The sequence below is a fragment of the Eriocheir sinensis genome, chromosome 21, assembly GCF_024679095.1.
Source record: "Eriocheir sinensis breed Jianghai 21 chromosome 21, ASM2467909v1, whole genome shotgun sequence".
Classification (NCBI taxonomy): domain Eukaryota; kingdom Metazoa; phylum Arthropoda; class Malacostraca; order Decapoda; family Varunidae; genus Eriocheir; species Eriocheir sinensis.
Window position 1 is genome coordinate 52820 of NC_066529.1, and position 23032 is coordinate 75851.

At 44.7% G+C, this 23032-nt stretch overlaps 1 protein-coding gene and 1 long non-coding RNA gene across 3 annotated transcripts in view; one reads left to right on the forward strand and one right to left on the reverse strand.

The window, feature by feature from the left end:
- LOC127001461 (uncharacterized) overlaps positions 1–17312 on the forward strand; it is a 33741-nt gene extending 16429 nt beyond the window's left edge. Inside the window, exons 7-16 of the long non-coding RNA XR_007755279.1 lie at positions 478–543; positions 770–853; positions 3814–3889; positions 6208–6273; positions 6500–6583; positions 9535–9610; positions 12236–12301; positions 12528–12611; positions 15199–15264; positions 15601–17312. This is a non-coding gene — a long non-coding RNA (uncharacterized LOC127001461). The remainder of the gene's footprint in view (positions 1–477; positions 544–769; positions 854–3813; positions 3890–6207; positions 6274–6499; positions 6584–9534; positions 9611–12235; positions 12302–12527; positions 12612–15198; positions 15265–15600) is intronic.
- LOC127001458 (tigger transposable element-derived protein 1-like) lies at positions 15640–19423 on the reverse strand. Of its 2 annotated transcripts, XM_050865985.1 has the most exons (5): positions 18012–19423; positions 17367–17432; positions 17111–17170; positions 16669–16743; positions 15640–16529 (listed from the first exon to the last, which is right to left on the reverse strand). In XM_050865985.1, exons 1-5 carry the CDS (start codon positions 19158–19160, stop codon positions 15726–15728), a joined length of 2154 nt encoding a protein of 717 aa, XP_050721942.1. In that variant the 5' UTR covers positions 19161–19423; the 3' UTR covers positions 15640–15725. The 2 variants fall into 2 exon arrangements, with proteins under 2 accessions (XP_050721942.1, XP_050721943.1); XM_050865986.1 differs by lacking the exon at positions 17111–17170.
- Positions 19424–23032: the final 3609 nt, after the last annotated feature.

A 23032-nucleotide genomic window follows, 5' to 3' on the forward strand; every position in this document is an offset into this window, starting at 1 on the left:
CATGGCGGGCTGGGACAGTAACCTAGCCCGTAACATATTTTTTCGTTTTCACGGCTAAAATACATTTTTCCTGCACTAGTCTCATGTATCCACATGTGCACGGGCATGGAAGGCTGTCGTGGACTTATGGGCGTGATCTTAAGTGTCTTCCTTTTTGAGAAAATAAGGATATATATTTTTCGTGGCGGGCTGGGACAGTAACCTAGCCCGTAACATTTTTCGTTTTCACGGCTAAAATACATCTTTCCTGCACTAATCTCATGTATCCACGTATGCACGGGCGTGGAAGGCTGTCGTGGGAATCAAACTCGGGCTCTCTCATTTGTGAGCCGAGTGTGCTAACCACTGCACCACGAAGCCCCCTGCTGGGTTGGGAGAGGGGGGGGGCGGTTTGTTTGCATATGTGGACATTTTTTGTGGTGTGTAGTGGGCTGGTGTAATAGTGGTTTAGGTCTGGTAATTCCTTGTATTTTACAGAAACCACTACATGCCTGAGATGACTAGCCCCACCTTCCTGGCCTGCCCGCCCCCTGGCATAAATTGGTAAGAAATGCCTGCTGTTAATGGATATTCCAGTCCATAGCTATGTGGGGTGTGTTGTTATATATACCCTTGATTTGCATCCCTTTACTGTAAGATTCAAAACAATTCTTACATAACCTTGGGAGTAGGAGTTAGGTAGCATATTAGCTTTGCATACCAATTTTGAGACACTGACTGTTCATTTCTAATAAATATATGATGCCTGTTATTGTTTATAAGGTTATAGTTTCCAGAAACCCCTAAATGACCGACTCTTCCATGTCTGAGATGACCCGCCCTGCCCTGCGTCATGACCTCCCGGCATACATTGGTAAGAAATGCATACCACTGTTGATGGTTACACAAGCCCATAGCTGTGTGGGCTTTGTTGTGTTCATGCATAGTTACCCTTGAACTGCTTCATTTAATACTAACCCGGTAGCAGTGACGGGCCAAATTTGTGGCCTTACCGTGTAGCAGTGACGGGCCAAATTTGTGGCTTTACCATGTAGCAGTGACGGGCTAAATTTGTGTCTTTACCGTGTAGCAGTGACGGGCCAAATTTGTGGCTTTACCGTGTAGCAGTGACAGGCCAAATTTGTGGCTTTACCGTGTAGCAGTGACGGGCCAAATTTGTGGCCTTACCTTGTAGCAGCAACGGGCCAAATTTGTGCAATGATATAAACCCCCCAAAAATAGATGATGCATAAACTGATCACAAATGCTTTGATATATATTATGAAATGGTTTGTGTGAGGGGTGATTTTTTCTCATTTTTCTTGCTTAGAGGGACCATTAAGAAACATGATCCCCCGCTGCTACTGCCGGGTCAATAATAAAAGAAAACTAACCTAATCTAACCCCGTCTGAGAATTTACTCTGAAAATTTCTCTTATTCCATTTGTGCCTTGATTCATTGGTATTATTACAACATAATTTAGAGGTGTGCCGGCAGGTGTGTGAGGTGCCAGGTCAGGTGTGCCAGCGTTAGTTACCCCGTTAGGAGCGATTCTAACACCCGCGTCATCGGGGGCCACCTGACCTGAGCCCAGCCCCGTACAGACAGTTTTTCTTACGTTGTGTCACTAATTATCGTTTGCAAGAGTCGCCACAACGCCTCACGCATTCACTGTCGATGGGGAAAGGCTTTCCTACACTGGCGTTAGCGTAGATGATGTAATATTGCAGAAAACAAGCTCAAATGTTCTCGGCGGGGCGGGGCGGGGCAGTTTGACATTCACCTCGTAACAAAATTTTCGTCTTCACGGCTAAAATACATCTTTCCTGCACTACTCTCATATATCCACGTGTGCACGGGCGTGGAAGGCTGACGTGGGCGTACGGGCGTGATCTTAAGTGTCTTCCTTTTTGAGAAAATAAGGATATATATTTTTCATGGCGGGCTACGACAGTAACCTAGCCCGTAACATATTTTTTCGTTTTCACGGCTAAAATACATTTTTCCTGCACTAGTCTCATATATCCACGTGTGCACGGGCGTGGAAGGCTGTCGTGGGCTTATGGGCGTGATCTTAAGTGTCTTCCTTTTTGAGAAAATAAGGATATATATTTTTCGTGGCGGGTTTGGGCAGTAACCTAGCCCGTAACATATTTCTCGTTTTCTCGGCTAAAATACATCTTTCCTGCACTAGTCTCATGTATCCACATGTGCACGGGCGTGGAAGGCTGTCGTGGGCTTATGGGCGTGATCTTAAGTGTCTTCCTTTTTGAGAAAATAAGGATATATATTTTTCGTGGCGGGCTGGGACAGTAACCTAGCCCGTAACATATTTTTTCGTTTTCACGGCTAAAATACATTTTTCCTGCACTAGTCTCATATTTCCACGTGTGCACGGGCGTGGAAGGCTGTCGTGGCTTATGGGCGTTTTTGAGAAAATAGGGATATATATTTTTCGTGGCGGGCTGGGACAGTAACCAAGCCCGTAACATATTTTTTCGTCTTCACGGTTAAAATACATCTTTCCTGCACTACTCTCATATATCCACGTGTGCACAGGCGTGGAAGGCTGTCGTGGGCTTATGGGCGTGATCTTAAGTGTCTTCCTTTTTGAGAAAATAAGGATATATATTTTTCATGGCGGGCTGGGACAGTAACCTAGCCCGTAACATATTTTTTCGTTTTCACGGCTAAAATACATTTTTTCTTAACTAGTCTCATATATCCACGTGTGCACGGGCGTGGAAGGCTGTCGTGGGCTTATGGGCGTGATCTTAAGTGTCTTCCTTTTTGAGAAAATAAGGATGTATATTTTTCGTGTCGGGTTTGGGCAGTAACCTAGCCCGTAACATATTTCTCGTTTTCACGGCTAAAATACATCTTTCCTGCACTAGTCTCATGTATCCACATGTGCACGGGCGTGGAAGGCTGTCGTGGGCTTATGGGCGTGATCTTAAGTGTCTTCCTTTTTGAGAAAATAAGGATATATATTTTTCGTGGCGGGCTGGGACAGTAACCTAGCCCGTAACATATTTTTTCGTTTTCACGGCTAAAATACATCTTTCCTGCACTAATCTCATATATCCACGTGTCCACGGGCGTGGAAGGCTGACGTGGGCGTACGGGCGTGATCTTAAGTGTCTTCCTTTTTGAGAAAATAAGGATATATATTTTCGTGGCGGGTTTGGGCAGTAACCTAGCCCGTAACATATTTCTCGTTTTCACGGCTAAAATACATCTTTCCTGCACTAGTCTCATATATCCACGTGTGCAAGGGCGTGGAAAGCTGACGTGGGCGTACGGGCGTGATCTTAAGTGTCTTCCTTTTTAAGAAAATAAGGATATATATTTTTCGTGGCGGGCTGGGAATGTAACCTAGCCCGTAACATATTTTTTCGTTTTCACGGCTAAAATACATCTTTCCTGCACTAATCTCAAGTATCCACGTATGCACGGGCGTGGAAGGCTGTCGTGGGCTTATGGGCTATATCTTAAGTGTCTTCCTTTTTGAGAAAATAAGGATATATATTTTTCATGGCGGGCTGGGACAGTAACCTAGCCCGTAACATATTTTTTCGTTTTCACGGCTAAAATACATCTTTCCTGCACTAATCTCATGTATCCACGTATGCACGGGCGTGGAAGGCTGTCGTGGGAATCGAACTCGGGCTCTCTCATTTGTGAGCCGAGTGTGCTAACCACTGCCCCACGAAGCCCCCTGCTGGGTTGGGAGAGGGGGGGGGCGGTTAGTTTGCATATGTGGACATTTTTTGTGGTGTGTAGTGGGCTGGTGTAATAGTGGTTTAGGTCTGGTAATTCCTTGTATTTTACAGAAACCACTACATGCCTGAGATGACTCGCCCCGCCCTGCCCCACCTTCCTGGCCTGCCTGCCCCCTGGCATAAATTGGTAAGAAATGCCTGCTGTTAATTGATATTTCAGTCCATAGCTATGTGGGGTGTGTTGTTATATATACCCTTGATTTGCATCCCTTTACGCGGGGCGGGGCGGGGCGGGGCAGTTTGACATTCACCTCGTAACAAAATTTTCGTCTTCACGGCTAAAATACATCTTTCCTGCACTACTCTCATATATCCACGTGTGCATGGGCTTGGAAGGCTGACGTGGGCGTACGGGCGTGATCTTAAGTGTCTTCCTTTTTGAGAAAATAAGGATATATATTTTTCGTGGCGGGTTTGGGCAGTAACCTAGCCCGTAACATATTTCTCGTTTTCACGGCTAAAATACATCTTTCCTGCACTACTCTCATATATCCAAGTATGCACAGGCGTGGAAGGCTGACGTGGGCTTATGGGCGTGATCTTAAGTGTCTTCCTTTTGGAGAAAATAAGGATATATATTTTTCGTGGCGGGTTTGGGCAGTAACCTAGCCCGTAACATATTTCTCGTTTTCACGGCTAAAATACATCTTTCCTGCACTAGTCTCATGTATCCACATGTGCACGGGCGTGGAAGGCTGTCGTGGGCTTATGGGCGCGATCTTAAGTGTCTTCCTTTTTGAGAAAATAAGGATATATATTTTTCATGGCGGGCTGGGACAGTAACCTAGCCCGTAACATATTTTTTCGTTTTCACGGCTAAAATACATTTTTCCTGCACTAGTCTCATATATCCACGTATGTACGGGCGTGGAAGGCTGTCGTGGGCTTATGGGCGTGATCTTAAGTGTCTTCCTTTTTGAGAAAATAAGGATATATATTTTTCATGGCGGGCTGGGACAGTAACCTAGCCCGTAACACATTTTTTCGTTTTCACGGCTAAAATACATCTTTCCTGCACTAATCTCTTGTATCCACATGTGCACGGGCATTGAAGGCTGTCGTGGGCTTATGGGCGTGATCTTAAGTGTCTTCCTTTTTGAGAAAATAAGGATATATATTTTTCGTGGTGGGCTGGGACAGTAACCTAGCCCGTAACATATTTTTTCGTTTTCACGGCTAAAATACATTTTTCCTGCACTAGTCTCATATTTCCACGTGTGCACGGGCGTGGAAGGCTGTCGTGGCTTATGGGCGTTTTTGAGAAAATAAGGATATATATTTTTCGTCGCGGGCTGGGACAGTAACCAAGCCCGTAACATATTTTTTCGTCTTCACGGTTAAAATACATCTTTCCTGCACTACTCTCATATATCCACGTGTGCACGGGCGTGGAAGGCTGTCGTGGCTTATGGGCGTTTTTGAGAAAATAAGGATATATATTTTTTGTGGCGGGCTGGGACAGTAACCTAACCCGTAACATATTTTTTCGTTTTCACGGCTAAAATACATCTTTCCTGCACTAATCTCATGTATCCATGTATGCATGGGCGTGGAAGGCTGTCGTGGGCTTATGGGCGTGATCTTAAATGTCTTCCTTTTTGAGAAAATATGGATATATATTTTTCATGGCGGGCTGGGACAGCAACCTAGCCCGTAACATATTTTTTCGTTTTCACGGCTAAAATACATTTTTCCTGCACTAGTCTCATATTTCCACGTGTGCACGGGCGTGGAAGGCTGTCGTGGCTTATGGGCGTTTTTGAGAAAATAAGGATATATATTTTTCGTGGCGGACTGGGACAGTAACCAAGCCCGTAACATATTTTTTCGTCTTCACGGTTAAAATACATCTTTCCTGCACTACTCACATATATCCACGTGTGCACGGGCGTGGAAGGCTGTCGTGGGCTTATGGGCGTGATCTTAAGTGTCTTCCTTTTTGAGAAAATAAGGATATATATTTTTCATGGCGGGCTGGGACAGTAACCTAGCCCGTAACATATTTTTTCGTTTTCACGGCTAAAATACATTTTTCCTGCACTAGTCTCATGTATCCACATGTGCACGGGCATGGAAGGCTGTCGTGGACTTATGGGCGTGATCTTAAGTGTCTTCCTTTTTGAGAAAATAAGGATATATATTTTTCGTGGCGGGCTGGGACAGTAACCTAGCCCGTAACATATTTTTTCGTTTTCACGGCTAAAATACATCTTTCCTGCACTAATCTCATGTATCCACGTATGCACGGGCGTGGAAGGCTGTCGTGGGAATCAAACTCGGGCTCTCTCATTTGTGAGCCGAGTGTGCTAACCACTGCACCACGAAGCCCCCTGCTGGGTTGGGAGAGGGGGGGGGCGGTTTGTTTGCATATGTGGACATTTTTTGTGGTGTGTAGTGGGCTGGTGTAATAGTGGTTTAGGTCTGGTAATTCCTTGTATTTTACAGAAACCACTACATGCCTGAGATGACTAGCCCCACCTTCCTGGCCTGCCCGCCCCCTGGCATAAATTGGTAAGAAATGCCTGCTGTTAATGGATATTCCAGTCCATAGCTATGTGGGGTGTGTTGTTATATATACCCTTGATTTGCATCCCTTTACTGTAAGATTCAAAACAATTCTTACATAACCTTGGGAGTAGGAGTTAGGTAGCATATTAGCTTTGCATACCAATTTTGAGACACTGACTGTTCATTTCTAATAAATATATGATGCCTGTTATTGTTTATAAGGTTATAGTTTCCAGAAACCCCTAAATGACCGACTCTTCCATGTCTGAGATGACCCGCCCTGCCCTGCGTCATGACCTCCCGGCATACATTGGTAAGAAATGCATACCACTGTTGATGGTTACACAAGCCCATAGCTGTGTGGGCTTTGTTGTGTTCATGCATAGTTACCCTTGAACTGCTTCATTTAATACTAACCCGGTAGCAGTGACGGGCCAAATTTGTGGCCTTACCGTGTAGCAGTGACGGGCCAAATTTGTGGCTTTACCATGTAGCAGTGACGGGCTAAATTTGTGTCTTTACCGTGTAGCAGTGACGGGCCAAATTTGTGGCTTTACCGTGTAGCAGTGACAGGCCAAATTTGTGGCTTTACCGTGTAGCAGTGACGGGCCAAATTTGTGGCCTTACCTTGTAGCAGCAACGGGCCAAATTTGTGCAATGATATAAACCACAAAATAGATGATGCATAAACTGATCACAAATGCTTTGATATATATTATGAAATGGTTTGTGTGAGCGGTGATTTTTTCTCATTTTTCTTGCTTAGAGGGACCATTAAGAAACATGATCCCCCGCTGCTACTGCCGGGTCAATAATAAAAGAAAACTAACCTAATCTAACCCCGTCTGAGAATTTACTCTGAAAATTTCTCTTATTCCATTTGTGCCTTGATTCATTGGTATTATTACAACATAATTTAGAGGTGTGCCGGCAGGTGTGTGAGGTGCCAGGTCAGGTGTGCCAGCGTTAGTTACCCCGTTAGGAGCGATTCTAACACCCGCGTCATCGGGGGCCACCTGACCTGAGCCCAGCCCCGTACAGACAGTTTTTCTTACGTTGTGTCACTAATTATCGTTTGCAAGAGTCGCCACAACGCCTCACGCATTCACTGTCGATGGGGAAAGGCTTTCCTACACTGGCGTTAGCGTAGATGATGTAATATTGCAGAAAACAAGCTCAAATGTTCTCGGCGGGGTGGGGCGGGGCGGGGCAGTTTGACATTCACCTCGTAACAAAATTTTCGTCTTCACGGCTAAAATACATCTTTCCTGCACTACTCTCATATATCCACGTGTGCACGGGCGTGGAAGGCTGACGTGGGCGTACGGGCGTGATCTTAAGTGTCTTCCTTTTTGAGAAAATAAGGATATATATTTTTCATGGCGGGCTACGACAGTAACCTAGCCCGTAACATATTTTTTCGTTTTCACGGCTAAAATACATTTTTCCTGCACTAGTCTCATATATCCACGTGTGCACGGGCGTGGAAGGCTGTCGTGGGCTTATGGGCGTGATCTTAAGTGTCTTCCTTTTTGAGAAAATAAGGATATATATTTTTCGTGGCGGGTTTGGGCAGTAACCTAGCCCGTAACATATTTCTCGTTTTCTCGGCTAAAATACATCTTTCCTGCACTAGTCTCATGTATCCACATGTGCACGGGCGTGGAAGGCTGTCGTGGGCTTATGGGCGTGATCTTAAGTGTCTTCCTTTTTGAGAAAATAAGGATATATATTTTTCGTGGCGGGCTGGGACAGTAACCAAGCCCGTAAAATATTTTTTCGTTTTCACGGCTAAAATACATTTTTCCTGCACTAGTCTCATATTTCCACGTGTGCACGGGCGTGGAAGGCTGTCGTGGCTTATGGGCGTTTTTGAGAAAATAGGGATATATATTTTTCGTGGCGGGCTGGGACAGTAACCAAGCCCGTAACATATTTTTTCGTCTTCACGGTTAAAATACATCTTTCCTGCACTACTCTCATATATCCACGTGTGCACAGGCGTGGAAGGCTGTCGTGGGCTTATGGGCGTGATCTTAAGTGTCTTCCTTTTTGAGAAAATAAGGATATATATTTTTCATGGCGGGCTGGGACAGTAACCTAGCCCGTAACATATTTTTTCGTTTTCACGGCTAAAATACATTTTTTCTTAACTAGTCTCATATATCCACGTGTGCACGGGCGTGGAAGGCTGTCGTGGGCTTATGGGCGTGATCTTAAGTGTCTTCCTTTTTGAGAAAATAAGGATGTATATTTTTCGTGTCGGGTTTGGGCAGTAACCTAGCCCGTAACATATTTCTCGTTTTCACGGCTAAAATACATCTTTCCTGCACTAGTCTCATGTATCCACATGTGCACGGGCGTGGAAGGCTGTCGTGGGCTTATGGGCGTGATCTTAAGTGTCTTCCTTTTTGAGAAAATAAGGATATATATTTTTCGTGGCGGGCTGGGACAGTAACCTAGCCCGTAACATATTTTTTCGTTTTCACGGCTAAAATACATCTTTCCTGCACTAATCTCATATATCCACGTGTCCACGGGCGTGGAAGGCTGACGTGGGCGTACGGGCGTGATCTTAAGTGTCTTCCTTTTTGAGAAAATAAGGATATATATTTTCGTGGCGGGTTTGGGCAGTAACCTAGCCCGTAACATATTTCTCGTTTTCACGGCTAAAATACATCTTTCCTGCACTAGTCTCATATATCCACGTGTGCAAGGGCGTGGAAAGCTGACGTGGGCGTACGGGCGTGATCTTAAGTGTCTTCCTTTTTAAGAAAATAAGGATATATATTTTTCGTGGCGGGCTGGGAATGTAACCTAGCCCGTAACATATTTTTTCGTTTTCACGGCTAAAATACATCTTTCCTGCACTAATCTCAAGTATCCACGTATGCACGGGCGTGGAAGGCTGTCGTGGGCTTATGGGCTATATCTTAAGTGTCTTCCTTTTTGAGAAAATAAGGATATATATTTTTCATGGCGGGCTGGGACAGTAACCTAGCCCGTAACATATTTTTTCGTTTTCACGGCTAAAATACATCTTTCCTGCACTAATCTCATGTATCCACGTATGCACGGGCGTGGAAGGCTGTCGTGGAATCGAACTCAGCTCTCTCATTTGTGAGCCAGTGTGCTGAAGCCACTGGAAGCCCCCTGCTGGGTTGGGAGAGGGGGGCAGTTGGTTGCATATGTGGACATTTTTTGTGGTGTGTAGTGGGCTGGTGTAATAGTGGTTTAGGTCTGGTAATTCCTTGTATTTTACAGAAACCACTACATGCCTGAGATGACTCGCCCCGCCCTGCCCCACCTTCCTGGCCTGCCTGCCCCCTGGCATAAATTGGTAAGAAATGCCTGCTGTTAATTGATATTTCAGTCCATAGCTATGTGGGGTGTGTTGTTATATATACCCTTGATTTGCATCCCTTTACGCGGGGCGGGGCGGGCGGGGCAGTTTGACATTCACCTCGTAACAAAATTTTCGTCTTCACGGCTAAAATACATCTTTCCTGCACTACTCTCATATATCCACGTGTGCATGGGCTTGGAAGGCTGACGTGGGCGTACGGGCGTGATCTTAAGTGTCTTCCTTTTTGAGAAAATAAGGATATATATTTTTCGTGGCGGGTTTGGGCAGTAACCTAGCCTGTAACATATTTCTCGTTTTCACGGCTAAAATACATCTTTCCTGCACTACTCTCATATATCCAAGTATGCACAGGCGTGGAAGGCTGACGTGGGCTTATGGGCGTGATCTTAAGTGTCTTCCTTTTGGAGAAAATAAGGATATATATTTTTCGTGGCGGGTTTGGGCAGTAACCTAGCCCGTAACATATTTCTCGTTTTCACGGCTAAAATACATCTTTCCTGCACTAGTCTCATGTATCCACATGTGCACGGGCGTGGAAGGCTGTCGTGGGCTTATGGGCGCGATCTTAAGTGTCTTCCTTTTTGAGAAAATAAGGATATATATTTTTCATGGCGGGCTGGGACAGTAACCTAGCCCGTAACATATTTTTTCGTTTTCACGGCTAAAATACATTTTTCCTGCACTAGTCTCATATATCCACGTATGTACGGGCGTGGAAGGCTGTCGTGGGCTTATGGGCGTGATCTTAAGTGTCTTCCTTTTTGAGAAAATAAGGATATATATTTTTCATGGCGGGCTGGGACAGTAACCTAGCCCGTAACACATTTTTTCGTTTTCACGGCTAAAATACATCTTTCCTGCACTAATCTCATGTATCCACATGTGCACGGGCATTGAAGGCTGTCGTGGGCTTATGGGCGTGATCTTAAGTGTCTTCCTTTTTGAGAAAATAAGGATATATATTTTTCGTGGTGGGCTGGGACAGTAACCTAGCCCGTAACATATTTTTTCGTTTTCACGGCTAAAATACATTTTTCCTGCACTAGTCTCATATTTCCACGTGTGCACGGGCGTGGAAGGCTGTCGTGGCTTATGGGCGTTTTTGAGAAAATAAGGATATATATTTTTCGTCGCGGGCTGGGACAGTAACCAAGCCCGTAACATATTTTTTCGTCTTCACGGTTAAAATACATCTTTCCTGCACTACTCATATATCCACGTGTGCACGGGCGTGGAAGGCTGTCGTGGCTTATGGGCGTTTTTGAGAAAATAAGGATATATATTTTTTGTGGCGGGCTGGGACAGTAACCTAACCCGTAACATATTTTTTCGTTTTCACGGCTAAAATACATCTTTCCTGCACTAATCTCATGTATCCATGTATGCATGGGCGTGGAAGGCTGTCGTGGGCTTATGGGCGTGATCTTAAGTGTCTTCCTTTTTGAGAAAATAAGGATATATATTTTTCATGGCGGGCTGGGACAACCTAGCCCGTAACATATTTTTTCGTTTTCACGGCTAAAATACATTTTTCCTGCACTAGTCTCATATTTCCACGTGTGCACGGGCGTGGAAGGCTGTCGTGGCTTATGGGCGTTTTTGAGAAAATAAGGATATATATTTTTCGTGGCGGACTGGGACAGTAACCAAGCCCGTAACATATTTTTTCGTCTTCACGGTTAAAATACATCTTTCCTGCACTAGTCTCATATATCCACGTGTGCACGGGCGTGGAAGGCTGTCGTGGGCTTATGGGCGTGATCTTAAGTGTCTTCCTTTTTGAGAAAATAAGGATATATATTTTTCATGGCGGGCTGGGACAGTAACCTAGCCCGTAACATATTTTTTCGTTTTCACGGCTAAAATACATCTTTCCTGCACTAATCTCATGTATCCACATGTGCACGGGCGTGGAAGGCTGTCGTGGACTTATGGGCGTGATCTTAAGTGTCTTCCTTTTTGAGAAAATAAGGATATATATTTTCTGGGACAGTAACGAAGGCTGTCGACTGATCTTTGTCGTCTTCCTTTTGAGAAAATAAAATATATTTTTTTATGGCGGGGGCTGGACAGTAACCTAGCCCGTAAATATTTTTTCGTTTGGATATATATTTTTCGTGGCGGGCTGGACAGTAACCTAGCCCGTAATAACATATTTTTTCGTTTTCACGGCTAAAATACATTTTTCCTGCACTAGTCTCATGTATCCACATGTGCACGGGCATGGAAGGCTGTCGTGGACTTATGGGCGTGATCTTAAGTGTCTTCCTTTTTGAGAAAATAAGGATATATATTTTTCGTGGCGGGCTGGGACAGTAACCTAGCCCGTAACATATTTTTTCGTTTTCACGGCTAAAATACATCTTTCCTGCACTAATCTCATGTATCCACGTATGCACGGGCGTGGAAGGCTGTCGTGGGAATCAAACTCGGGCTCTCTCATTTGTGAGCCGAGTGTGCTAACCACTGCACCACGAAGCCCCCTGCTGGGTTGGGAGAGGGGGGGGGCGGTTTGTTTGCATATGTGGACATTTTTTGTGGTGTGTAGTGGGCTGGTGTAATAGTGGTTTAGGTCTGGTAATTCCTTGTATTTTACAGAAACCACTACATGCCTGAGATGACTAGCCCCACCTTCCTGGCCTGCCCGCCCCCTGGCATAAATTGGTAAGAAATGCCTGCTGTTAATGGATATTCCAGTCCATAGCTATGTGGGGTGTGTTGTTATATATACCCTTGATTTGCATCCCTTTACTGTAAGATTCAAAACAATTCTTACATAACCTTGGGAGTAGGAGTTAGGTAGCATATTAGCTTTGCATACCAATTTTGAGACACTGACTGTTCATTTCTAATAAATATATGATGCCTGTTATTATTTATAAGGTTATAGTTTCCAGAAACCCCTAAATGACCGACTCTTCCATGTCTGAGATGACCCGCCCTGCCCTGCGTCATGACCTCCCGGCATACATTGGTAAGAAATGCATACCACTGTTGATGGTTACACAAGCCCATAGCTGTGTGGGCTTTGTTGTGTTCATGCATAGTTACCCTTGAACTGCTTCATTTAATACTAACCCGGTAGCAGTGACGGGCCAAATTTGTGGCCTTACCGTGTAGCAGTGACGGGCCAAATTTGTGGCTTTACCATGTAGCAGTGACGGGCTAAATATGTGTCTTTACCGTGTAACAGTGACGGGCCAAATTTGTGGCTTTACCGTGTAGCAGTGACAGGCCAAATTTGTGGCTTTACCGTGTAGCAGTGACGGGCCAAATTTGTGGCCTTACCTTGTAGCAGCAACGGGCTAAATTTGTGCAATGATATAAACCCCCAAAAAATAGATGATGCATAAACTGATCACAAATGCTTTGATATATATTATGGAATGGTTTGTGTGAGCGGTGATTTTTTCTCATTTTTCTTGCTTAGAGGGACCATTAAGAAACATGATCCCCCGCTGCTACTGCCGGGTCAATAATAAAAGAAAACTAACCTAATCTAACCCCGTCTGAGAATTTACTCTGAAAATTTCTCTTATTCCATTTGTGCCTTGATTCATTGGTATTATTACAACATAATTTAGAGGTGTGCCGGCAGGTGTGTGAGGTGCCAGGTCAGGTGTGCCAGCGTTAGTTACCCCGTTAGGAGCGATTCTAACACCCGCGACATCAGGGGCCGCCTGACCTGAGCCCAGCCCCGTACAGACAGTTTTTCTTACGTTGTGTCACTAATTATCGTTTGCAAGAGTCGCCACAACGCCTCACGCATTCACTGTCGATGGGGAAAGGCTTTCCTACACTGGCGTTAGCGTAGATGATGTAATATTGCAGAAAACAAGCTCAAATGTTCTCGGCAGGTGGGTGGAGCGGGGCAGTTTGACATTCACCTCGTAACAAAATTTTCGTCTTCACGGCTAAAATACATCTTTCCTGCACTACTCTCATATATCCACGTGTGCACGGGCGTGGAAGGCTGACGTGGGTGTACGGGCGTGATCTTAAGTGTCTTCCTTTTTGAGAAAATAAGGATATATATTTTTCATAGCGGGCTACGACAGTAACCTAGCCCGTAACATATTTTTTCGTTTTCACGGCTAAAATACATTTTTCCTGCACTAGTCTCATATATCCAAGTGTGCACGGGCGTGGAAGGCTGTCGTGGGCTCATGGGCGTGATCATAAGTGTCTTCCTTTTTGAGAAAATAAGGATATATATTTTTCGTGGCGGGTTTGGGCAGTAACCTAGCCCGTAACATATTTCTCGTTTTCACGGCTAAAATACATCTTTCCTGCACTAGTCTCATGTATCCACATGTGCACGGGCGTGGAAGGCTGTCGTGGGCTTATGGGCGTGATCTTAAGTGTCTTCCTTTTTGAGAAAATAAGGATATATATTTTTCGTGGCGGGCTGGGACAGTAACCTAGCCCGTAACATATTTTTTCGTTTTCACGGCTAAAATACATTTTTCCTGCACTAGTCTCATATTTCTACGTGTGCACGGGCGTGGAAGGCTGTCGTGGCTTATGGTCGTTTTTGAGAAAATAAGGATATATATTTTTCGTGGCGGGCTGGGACAGTAACCAAGCCCGTAACATATTTTTTCGTCTTCACGGTTAAAATACATCTTTCCTGCACTACTCTCATATATCCACGTGTGCACGGGCGTGGAAGGCTGTCGTGGGCTCATGGGCATGATCTTAAGTGTCTTCCTTTTTGAGAAAATAAGGATATATATTTTTCGTGGCGGGTTTGTGCAGTAACCTAGCCCGTAACATATTTCTCGTTTTCACGGCTAAAATACATCTTTCCTGCACTAGTCTCATGTATCCACATGTGCACGGGCGTGGAAGGCTGTCGTGGGCTTATGGGCGTGATCTTAAGTGTCTTCCTTTTTGAGAAAATAAGGATATATATTTTTCGTGGCGGGCTGGGACAGTAACCTAGCCCGTAACATATTTTTTCGTTTTCACGGCTAAAATACATTTTTCCTGCACTAGTCTCATATTTCTACGTGTGCACGGGCGTGGAAGGCTGTCGTGGCTTATGGGCGTTTTTGAGAAAATAAGGATATATATTTTTCGTGGCGGGCTGGGACAGTAACCAGGCTCGTAACATATTTTTTCGTCTTCACGGTTAAAATACATCTTTCCTGCACTACTCTCATATATCCACGTGTGCACGGGTGTGGAAGGCTGTCGTGGGCTTATGGGCGTGATCTTAAGTGTCTTCCTTTTTGAGAAAATAAGGATATATATTTTTCATCGCGGGCTGGGACAGTAACCTAGCCCGTAACATATTTTTTCGTTTTCACGGCTAAAATACATCTTTCCTGCACTAATCTCATGTATCCACGTATGCACGGGCGTGGAAGGCTGTCGTGGGAATCAAACTCGGTCTCTCTCATTTGTGAGCCGAGTGTGCTAACCACTGCACCACGAAGCCCCCTGCTGGGTTGGGAGAGGGGGGGGGGCGGTTTGTTTGCATATGTGGACCTTTTTTGGGGTGTGTAGTGGGCTATTGTAATAGTGGTTTAGGTCTTATAATTCCTTGTATTTTACAGAAACCACTACATGCCTGAGATGACTCGCCCCACCTTCCTGGCCTGCCCGCCCCCTGGCATAAATTGGTAAGAAATGCCTGCTGTTAATGGATATTCCAGTCCATAGCTATGTGGGGTGTGTTGTTATATATACCCTTGATTTGCATCCCTTTACTGTAAGATTCAAAACAATTCTAACCTAACCTTGGGAGTAGGTGTTAGGTAGCATACAGTACCCTCGCGAGTTTCGCGCTTACTTTGTTCCCGAGACATAGCGCGAAACTCGCGGATCGCGAAACTCGAACATTAAAAACAATGTAAAACAGCTTATACGTTCCGACCCGCGAGTGAAATCGACTTTTTTTTTCCATATTACTCCTTTATCTCGAAATACATACGTTAAAATTGATGTTTTTCTTGCAGTTAATGGGCAAAGTGTTCTTGCAAAGACAAAGAATAATGGGGAGAGATACACTTTATTGAAAAAATGAAAACGAGAAAAGAAATGACAATAAACATTCCCTGCCCTCTTGTCGCCAGTCACTCGATCACTCCTGGTCGGCTAGTACGAAGCCTTCAAAGTCGTCACCCAAATTCTCTGGGGCTACTTCATTGTCCACAAGCAGATCATTATCCTCTCCATCATCATGTTCAGCAACAACAGCAGGTGGCATATCTTCTCGCTTGTCACGGTTACGTAAGTAGCGTGTGATCAAGGCTTGTTGAAGGTTGTTGACTCGGGTTTCGTACATCAGTTTGTATTCATTTAATCCCTTTTGAATTGTGTGGATGCATGTCTCACGTCGGTCCGAATTTGAATCAAATTTGTAAATGGCCTCCTTCAATTTTTCTGTTATTGCAAATATTTCTGTTAACTGCTGAACTGTTGGCTCATCTTTCTTCTCTTTTTCTTCCTCCTCCTCATCATCAGCCTCCTCATCATCAATCATGTCTTCTGCACTACGTTCAGCGACTCCTCCATCAATGAGAACTTCCATATCAGCAACACTGACATTCTCATACCCCGTGATGGGTAACGTTTTAGCCACCTGAAGCAACGTGTCCATAGCGGCCGCTACGCGCTGCCTGTCACCGCCGCTCATTTCTGTCTTCACCCACGGGAGAACCTTCCTCCATCCATGCTTCACCGTTGCAATATTGACAAAGTGCCAGCATTCTACCATTAAGTCCACTGCTTTCTTGATATTAAAATTACAAAAGAAAGTCTGTGCAGTCATAATCTGCTTGGGTCTGCCTGGCGGCACTGCTTGGAATGTTGTATCAGGTGTGTGCTGCACTGTCTGTGAGTGGTGTGGGGCCCCAACCTCTGCAGTGGTCAGTGGCATGGCTGACTGAAATACATGAAAAATAAACTCTGATGGGTCAACCTAAACAACAAGAAGTGTTAAAAAAAAAAAAACGTACGATGTCATAGGTTGTAATGAAGGGGGCATGAGTAGCGTTGCCAGACGTACGCACAAACATACATACCTCTGCTTGTGGATGAACACCTGTCTGGCCGTATGGCTCATCACTCACGTGCACATCATCCACCTGCAGCTGTCTCTGTAAAATTGTGATATCAATAATGTCAATGATAATGTTTATAATGATAATTATGATCATTGTGTTAGCCATCACAAGGAAACGTTTCAAGGACGCTGCATGTGTAGCCTGCGCGTCTCTCTCTCTCTCTCTCTCTCTGTGTGTGTGTGTGTGTGTGTGTGTGTGTGTTCAGAGCAACGTTAAGTTGTAGGCTACATGTGCAATTCTCTCTCTCTCTCTCTCTCTCTCTCTCTCTCTCTCTCTCTCTCTCTCTCTCTCTCTCTCTCTCTCTCTCTCTCTCTCTCTCTCTCTCTCTCTCTCTCTCTCTCTCTCTCTCTGAGCAATTAAAGCACCCAAGAGTCCAAATCATATCATTCATTGTACAAACCTCTGCTGAAGGGTCGCCTGTCTGCTTGTCTGGCTCGTCAATCTCCTCCTCCACTTGCAGCTGTAGAGTAAAAACAATAATGATGTTGATAATATAATTTGTCAGGTTTGTAATAAACACGAATCCTCTCTCTCTCTCTCTCTCTCTCTCTCTCTCTCTCTCTCTCTCTCTCTCTCTCTCTCTCTCTCTCTCTCTCTCTCTCTCTCTGAGCAAATTAAAGCACCCAGGAGTCCAAATCATCATTCATCGTACAAACCTCTGCTGAAGGGTCGCCTGTCTGCTGGTCTGGCTCGTCAATCTCCTCCTCCACTTGCAGAAGGATCTGTAGAGTAAAAACAATAATGATGTTGATAATAATATTTGTCAGGTTTGTAATAAACACTTGAATCCTCTCTCTCTCTCTCTCTCTCTCTCTCTCTCTCTCTCTCTCTCTCTCTCTCTCTCTCTCTCTCTCTCTCTCTCTCTCTCTCTCTCTCTCTCTCTCTGTGTGTGTATGTGTGTGTGTGTGTGTTCAGAGCAACGTCAAGTTGTAGCCTCCATGTGCAATTCTCTCTCTCTCTCTCTCTCTCTCTCTCTCTCTCTCTCTCTCTCTCTCTCTCTCTCTCTCTCTCTCTCTCTCTCTCTCTCTCTCTCTCTCTCTCTCTCTCTCTCTCTCTCTCTCTCTGTGTGTGTGTATGTGTGTGTGTGTGTGTGTGTGTGTGTGTTCAGAGCAACGTCAAGTTGTAGGCTACATGTGCAATTCTCTCTCTCTCTCTCTCTCTCTCTCTCTCTCTCTCTCTCTCTCTCTCTCTCTCTCTCTCTCTCTCTCTCTCTCTCTCTCTCTCTCTCTCTCTCTCTCTCTCTCTCTCTCTCTCTCTCTCTCTCTCTCTCTCTCTCTCAAATGTGTGCAGGTTCTACTTACATCATCAGTGTCCAGTGCTTCTTCAAGCTTCTTCCAAGTTCTCCTGTAGAATTCTAGCTTGACATTGGCGATTATTTCTTGATCCAAGGGCTGTATTATGGAGGTTGTGTTAGGGGGAAGGAACACGACCTCGCAGTTAGGATGACGGCCTCTCAGAAACGTTGGATGCCCGGGTGCGTTGTCCAGCAGAAGCATGAGCTTGAAGGCTAGATTGTTCCTCTCGCAGTATTCCTTTCCTTCGGGTATGAAGTGGTTATCGAACCAATCTAAGAAGGTAACAGTTGTCATGTACCCTTTCTTGTTGGAGACCCAGTGCACATTTAGATTTTTCATGTCCTTGTGACGATAAGGTCGAGGGCGAGCAGCGGTGTAGAGAACAAGTGGCTTCAGTTTACAGTCACCAGTTGCATTGACCGTAAAGAGAACACTGAAACGCTGTTTACTTTCCTTGTGCCCTCTAGGCTTCTTTTGTTTGGCGATTATGGTTGATCTTGGCTGCTGTTTCCAGTGAAAACCAGTTTCATCTGCATTGAATATTTGACGAAGATCGTAACCGCCGCCCTCGATCAGCTGTTTCAAGACATCAGTGAAGCTTTCCACCTCATGTGTAGGTGCGTCTGCTGCTTCACCCAGACATCGTGCCCTTTTGAGCGAGTGTCTTTTCTTAAACCTTGAGAACCAACCACTGCTAGCAGAGAAAGGTGGAGGATTATCAATGGTTAACTTACGTGCTACTGCCGCATATATTTCTCTTGCCTTCTCTCTTGCCTTAGCAGAAGATATGCAGACATTTCGATCATTTTTGTCTTCAATATATTTCTTCAGATAGTGTTCTGTTGTCACCATCAACTTGCTTGTAGGATGCGTGATGTGAGCAACTTCAATCACAGAGCTCCCCCGGGCATCTTTCAGGAAACGTTGTATTTCAATACGTTTTGCTCTTATTCCTCTTACAGTAGATTCACTAATGTTGAAAAAGTTCCCAACGGCAACAGGTCCCATTCCAGTATCAAGCTTTTTCAACACTTCCCCCTTTTCTTTCATGCTTAACAGTCTCTTCTTTTTACCTTGCCTCTCTGGCCTGCTTCCTTTTACCGAAATTGGTTTCTTTGAGCCACATGCTGCAGTGCCTCCTCTGTCCTCAGACATCACAGCAAACTCGCGGAGAAATATCAAGAGGCTAGTGGAAGAGGGCAAGGACACGTATGCACGTAGTCAACACCGCCAGCCAACTGAGGGAGTCGAGGCATCATGCGTGACGCCACACGTAAACGCGTTTGATACTTGTCGAAACAGCGCGAAACTCGGGAAAATAATGCGCTAAACTCGAGATGGTAAGAATTTAGGACTGAGCGCGAAACTCGCGGATCGCTAAACTCGAACACCGCGAAACTCGCGAGGGTACTGTATTAGCTTTGCATACCAATTTTGAGACACTGACTGTTCATTTCTAATAAATATATGATGCCTGTTATTATTTATAAGGTTATAGTTTCCAGAAACCCCTAAATGACCGACTCTTCCATGTCTGAGATGACCCGCCCTGCCCTGCGTCATGACCTCCCGGCATACATTGGTAAGAAATGCATACCACTGTTGATGGTTACACAAGCCCATAGCTGTGTGGGCTTTGTTGTGTTCATGCATAGTTACCCTTGAACTGCTTCATTTAGTACTAACCCGGTAGCAGTGACGGGCCAAATTTGTGGCCTTACCGTGTAGCAGTGACGGGCCAAATTTGTGGCTTTACCGTGTAGCAGTGACGGGCCAAATTTGTGGCCTTACCTTGTAGCAGCAACGGGCTAAATTTGTGCCATGATATAAACCCCCCAAAAATAGATGATGCATAAACTGATCACAAATGCTTTGATATATATTATGAAATGGTTTGTGTGAGGGGTGATTTTTTCTCATTTTTCTTGCTTAGAGGGACCATTAAGAAACATGATCCCCCGCTGCTACTGCCGGGTCAATAATAAAAGAAAACTAACCTAATCTAACCCCGTCTGAGAATTTACTCTGAAAATTTCTCTTATTCCATTTGTGCCTTGATTCATTGGTATTATTACAACATAATTTAGAGGTGTGCCGGCAGGTGTGTGAGGTGCCAGGTCAGGTGTGCCAGCGTTAGTTACCCCGTTAGGAGCGATTCTAACACCCGCGTCATCGGGGGCCACCTGACCTGAGCCCAGCCCCGTACAGACAGTTTTTCTTACGTTGTGTCACTAATTATCGTTTGCAAGAGTCGCCACAACGCCTCACGCATTCACTGTCGATGGGGAAAGGCTTTCCTACACTGGCGTTAGCGTAGATGATGTAATATTGCAGAAAACAAGCTCAAATGTTCTCGGCGGGGTGGGGCGGGGCGGGGCAGTTTGACATTCACCTCGTAACAAAATTTTCGTCTTCACGGCTAAAATACATCTTTCCTGCACTACTCTCATATATCCACGTGTGCACGGGCGTGGAAGGCTGACGTGGGCGTACGGGCGTGATCTTAAGTGTCTTCCTTTTTGAGAAAATAAGGATATATATTTTTCATGGCGGGCTACGACAGTAACCTAGCCCGTAACATATTTTTTCGTTTTCACGGCTAAAATACATTTTTCCTGCACTAGTCTCATATATCCACGTGTGCACGGGCGTGGAAGGCTGTCGTGGGCTCATGGGCGTGATCTTAAATGTCTTCCTTTTTGAGAAAATAAGGATATATATTTTTCGTGGCGGGTTTGGGCAGTAACCTAGCCCGTAACATATTTCTCATTTTCACGGCTAAAATACATCTTTCCTGCACTAGTCTCATGTATCCACATGTGCACGGGCATGGAAGGCTGTCGTGGGCTTATGGGCGTGATCTTAAGTGTCTTCCTTTTTGAGAAAATAAGGATATATATTTTTCGTGGCGGGCTGGGACAGTAACCTAGCCCGTAACATATTTTTTCGTTTTCACGGCTAAAATACATCTTTCCTGCACTAATCTCATGTATCCACGTATGCACGGGCGTGGAAGGCTGTCGTGGGAATCAAACTCGGTCTCTCTCATTTGTGAGCCGAGTGTGCTAACCACTGCACCACGAAGCCCCCTGCTGGGTTGGGAGAGGGGGGGGGGCGGTTTGTTTGCATATGTGGACATTTTTTGTGGTGTGTAGTGGGCTGGTGTAATAGTGGTTTAGGTCTGGTAATTCCTTGTATTTTACAGAAACCACTACATGCCTGAGATGACTCGCCCCACCTTCCTGGCCTGCCCGCCCCCTGGCATAAATTGGTAAGAAATGCCTGCTGTTAATGGATATTCCAGTCCATAGCTATGTGGGGTGTGTTGTTATATATACCCTTGATTTGCATCCCTTTACTGTAAGATTCAAAACAATTCTAACATAACCTTGGGAGTAGGAGTTAGGTAGCATATTAGCTTTGCATACCAATTTTGAGACACTGACTGTTCATTTCTAATAAATATATGATGCCTGTTATTGTTTATAAGGTTATAGTTTCCAGAAACCCCTAAATGACCGACTCTTCCATGCCTGAGATGACCCGCCCTGCCCTGCGTCATGACCTTCCGGCATACATTGGTAAGAAATGCATACCACTGTTGATGGTTACACAAGCCCATAGCTGTGTGGGCTTTGTTGTGTTCATGCATAGTTACCCTTGAACTGCTTCATTTAGTACTAACCCGGTAGCAGTGACGGCCAAATTTGTGGCCTTACCGTGTACCAGTGACGGGCCAAATTTGTGGCATTACCGTGTAGCAGTGACGGGCCAAATTTGTGACTTTACCGTGTAGCAGTGACGGGCCAAATTTGTGGCTTTACCGTGTAGCAGCGACGGGCCAGATTTGTGGCTTAACCATGTAGCAGTGACAGGCAGGAAATAGTTAGAAGAGAACACCATGTACCTTTAAGGAAGAAAGGGCCATGGAAATTTTACAGTAAAGAGAGAAATAAGAGGAAATTACTACCCTTAACTTACACTACTGGTAACCTAAGCTGTGGGGGAAAATGACTTCATTACATAAGAACATAAGAACATAGAAATACTTATTCCTGCTTTGGTCAGTATATGATGCTCTTTATAATGAGGATGCTGCTATTTTACAGAAACCGTGCGCTGAATGGATGACTTTTTAATGCTGGAGGTCCACTCCCTGACGCCCCGCCCTGCCCCGCCCCGGCGTCAGTTGGTAAGTAATGCATAGTACTGTTAATGGTTATCCAGCACACAGCTAGGTGGGCAATATTGTTGTCATATATATTACCCATGAGCTGGTTCTGTTTAAAGCAAGAATTATTACCTCATAAAACCTAACGTGTGCCGCTGATGCAATACATTGTCCGAGGTGTGATCAAATCGCTAGGAACTTTACTGTTATTTAATTCTAACCTAACCTAATGAACAAGACCTAACATGACACCTGACTGACCTGTGTCTCTGCCAGAATACAATGGCATTTATAAAACTTTTCATTTTTTTTTCAGAAGTTTTCAATATTCTGTAAGCTGTTAGTTAGTATTAATGAAATGCCAGAATTTTCTCTTCACAACACTCCCACACGACAAACCGCGTGTAACGAAACACACGAGAAATTAATCCAGACAAGGTAAGGTTTGCCGGCGCCGGGGATCGAACCCGCGACCAGCGTAACGGGAGAGCTACTCCTTTACCAGTCGGCCAAAGAGGTACCCCCCTGGCTAAGTGGGTTATGCGAGGCTCACCCATCAGGCAAGTCGTGTCACTACATTAAGATACTAACATAATGTATTAAACCTCCTGTGAAACGTCGCTAATATGTATATTGTACACCCTTACCACCGTCAGGGTATGTGTCAGGAGAGGATTTTAAGTGTCTTCCACCAAATTGTCTGAGGTGGTGGGCACTTTTTCCTATATATGATGAGTGTATTTACTCATGAGAATATTGTTTACATGAGTTAGTTTACTTTTTACAACTCTTAAGCTGAATTACAATTATTGGATTTAAAACCTCAATTCCACCAACAGTTATAAATACTGTTAAT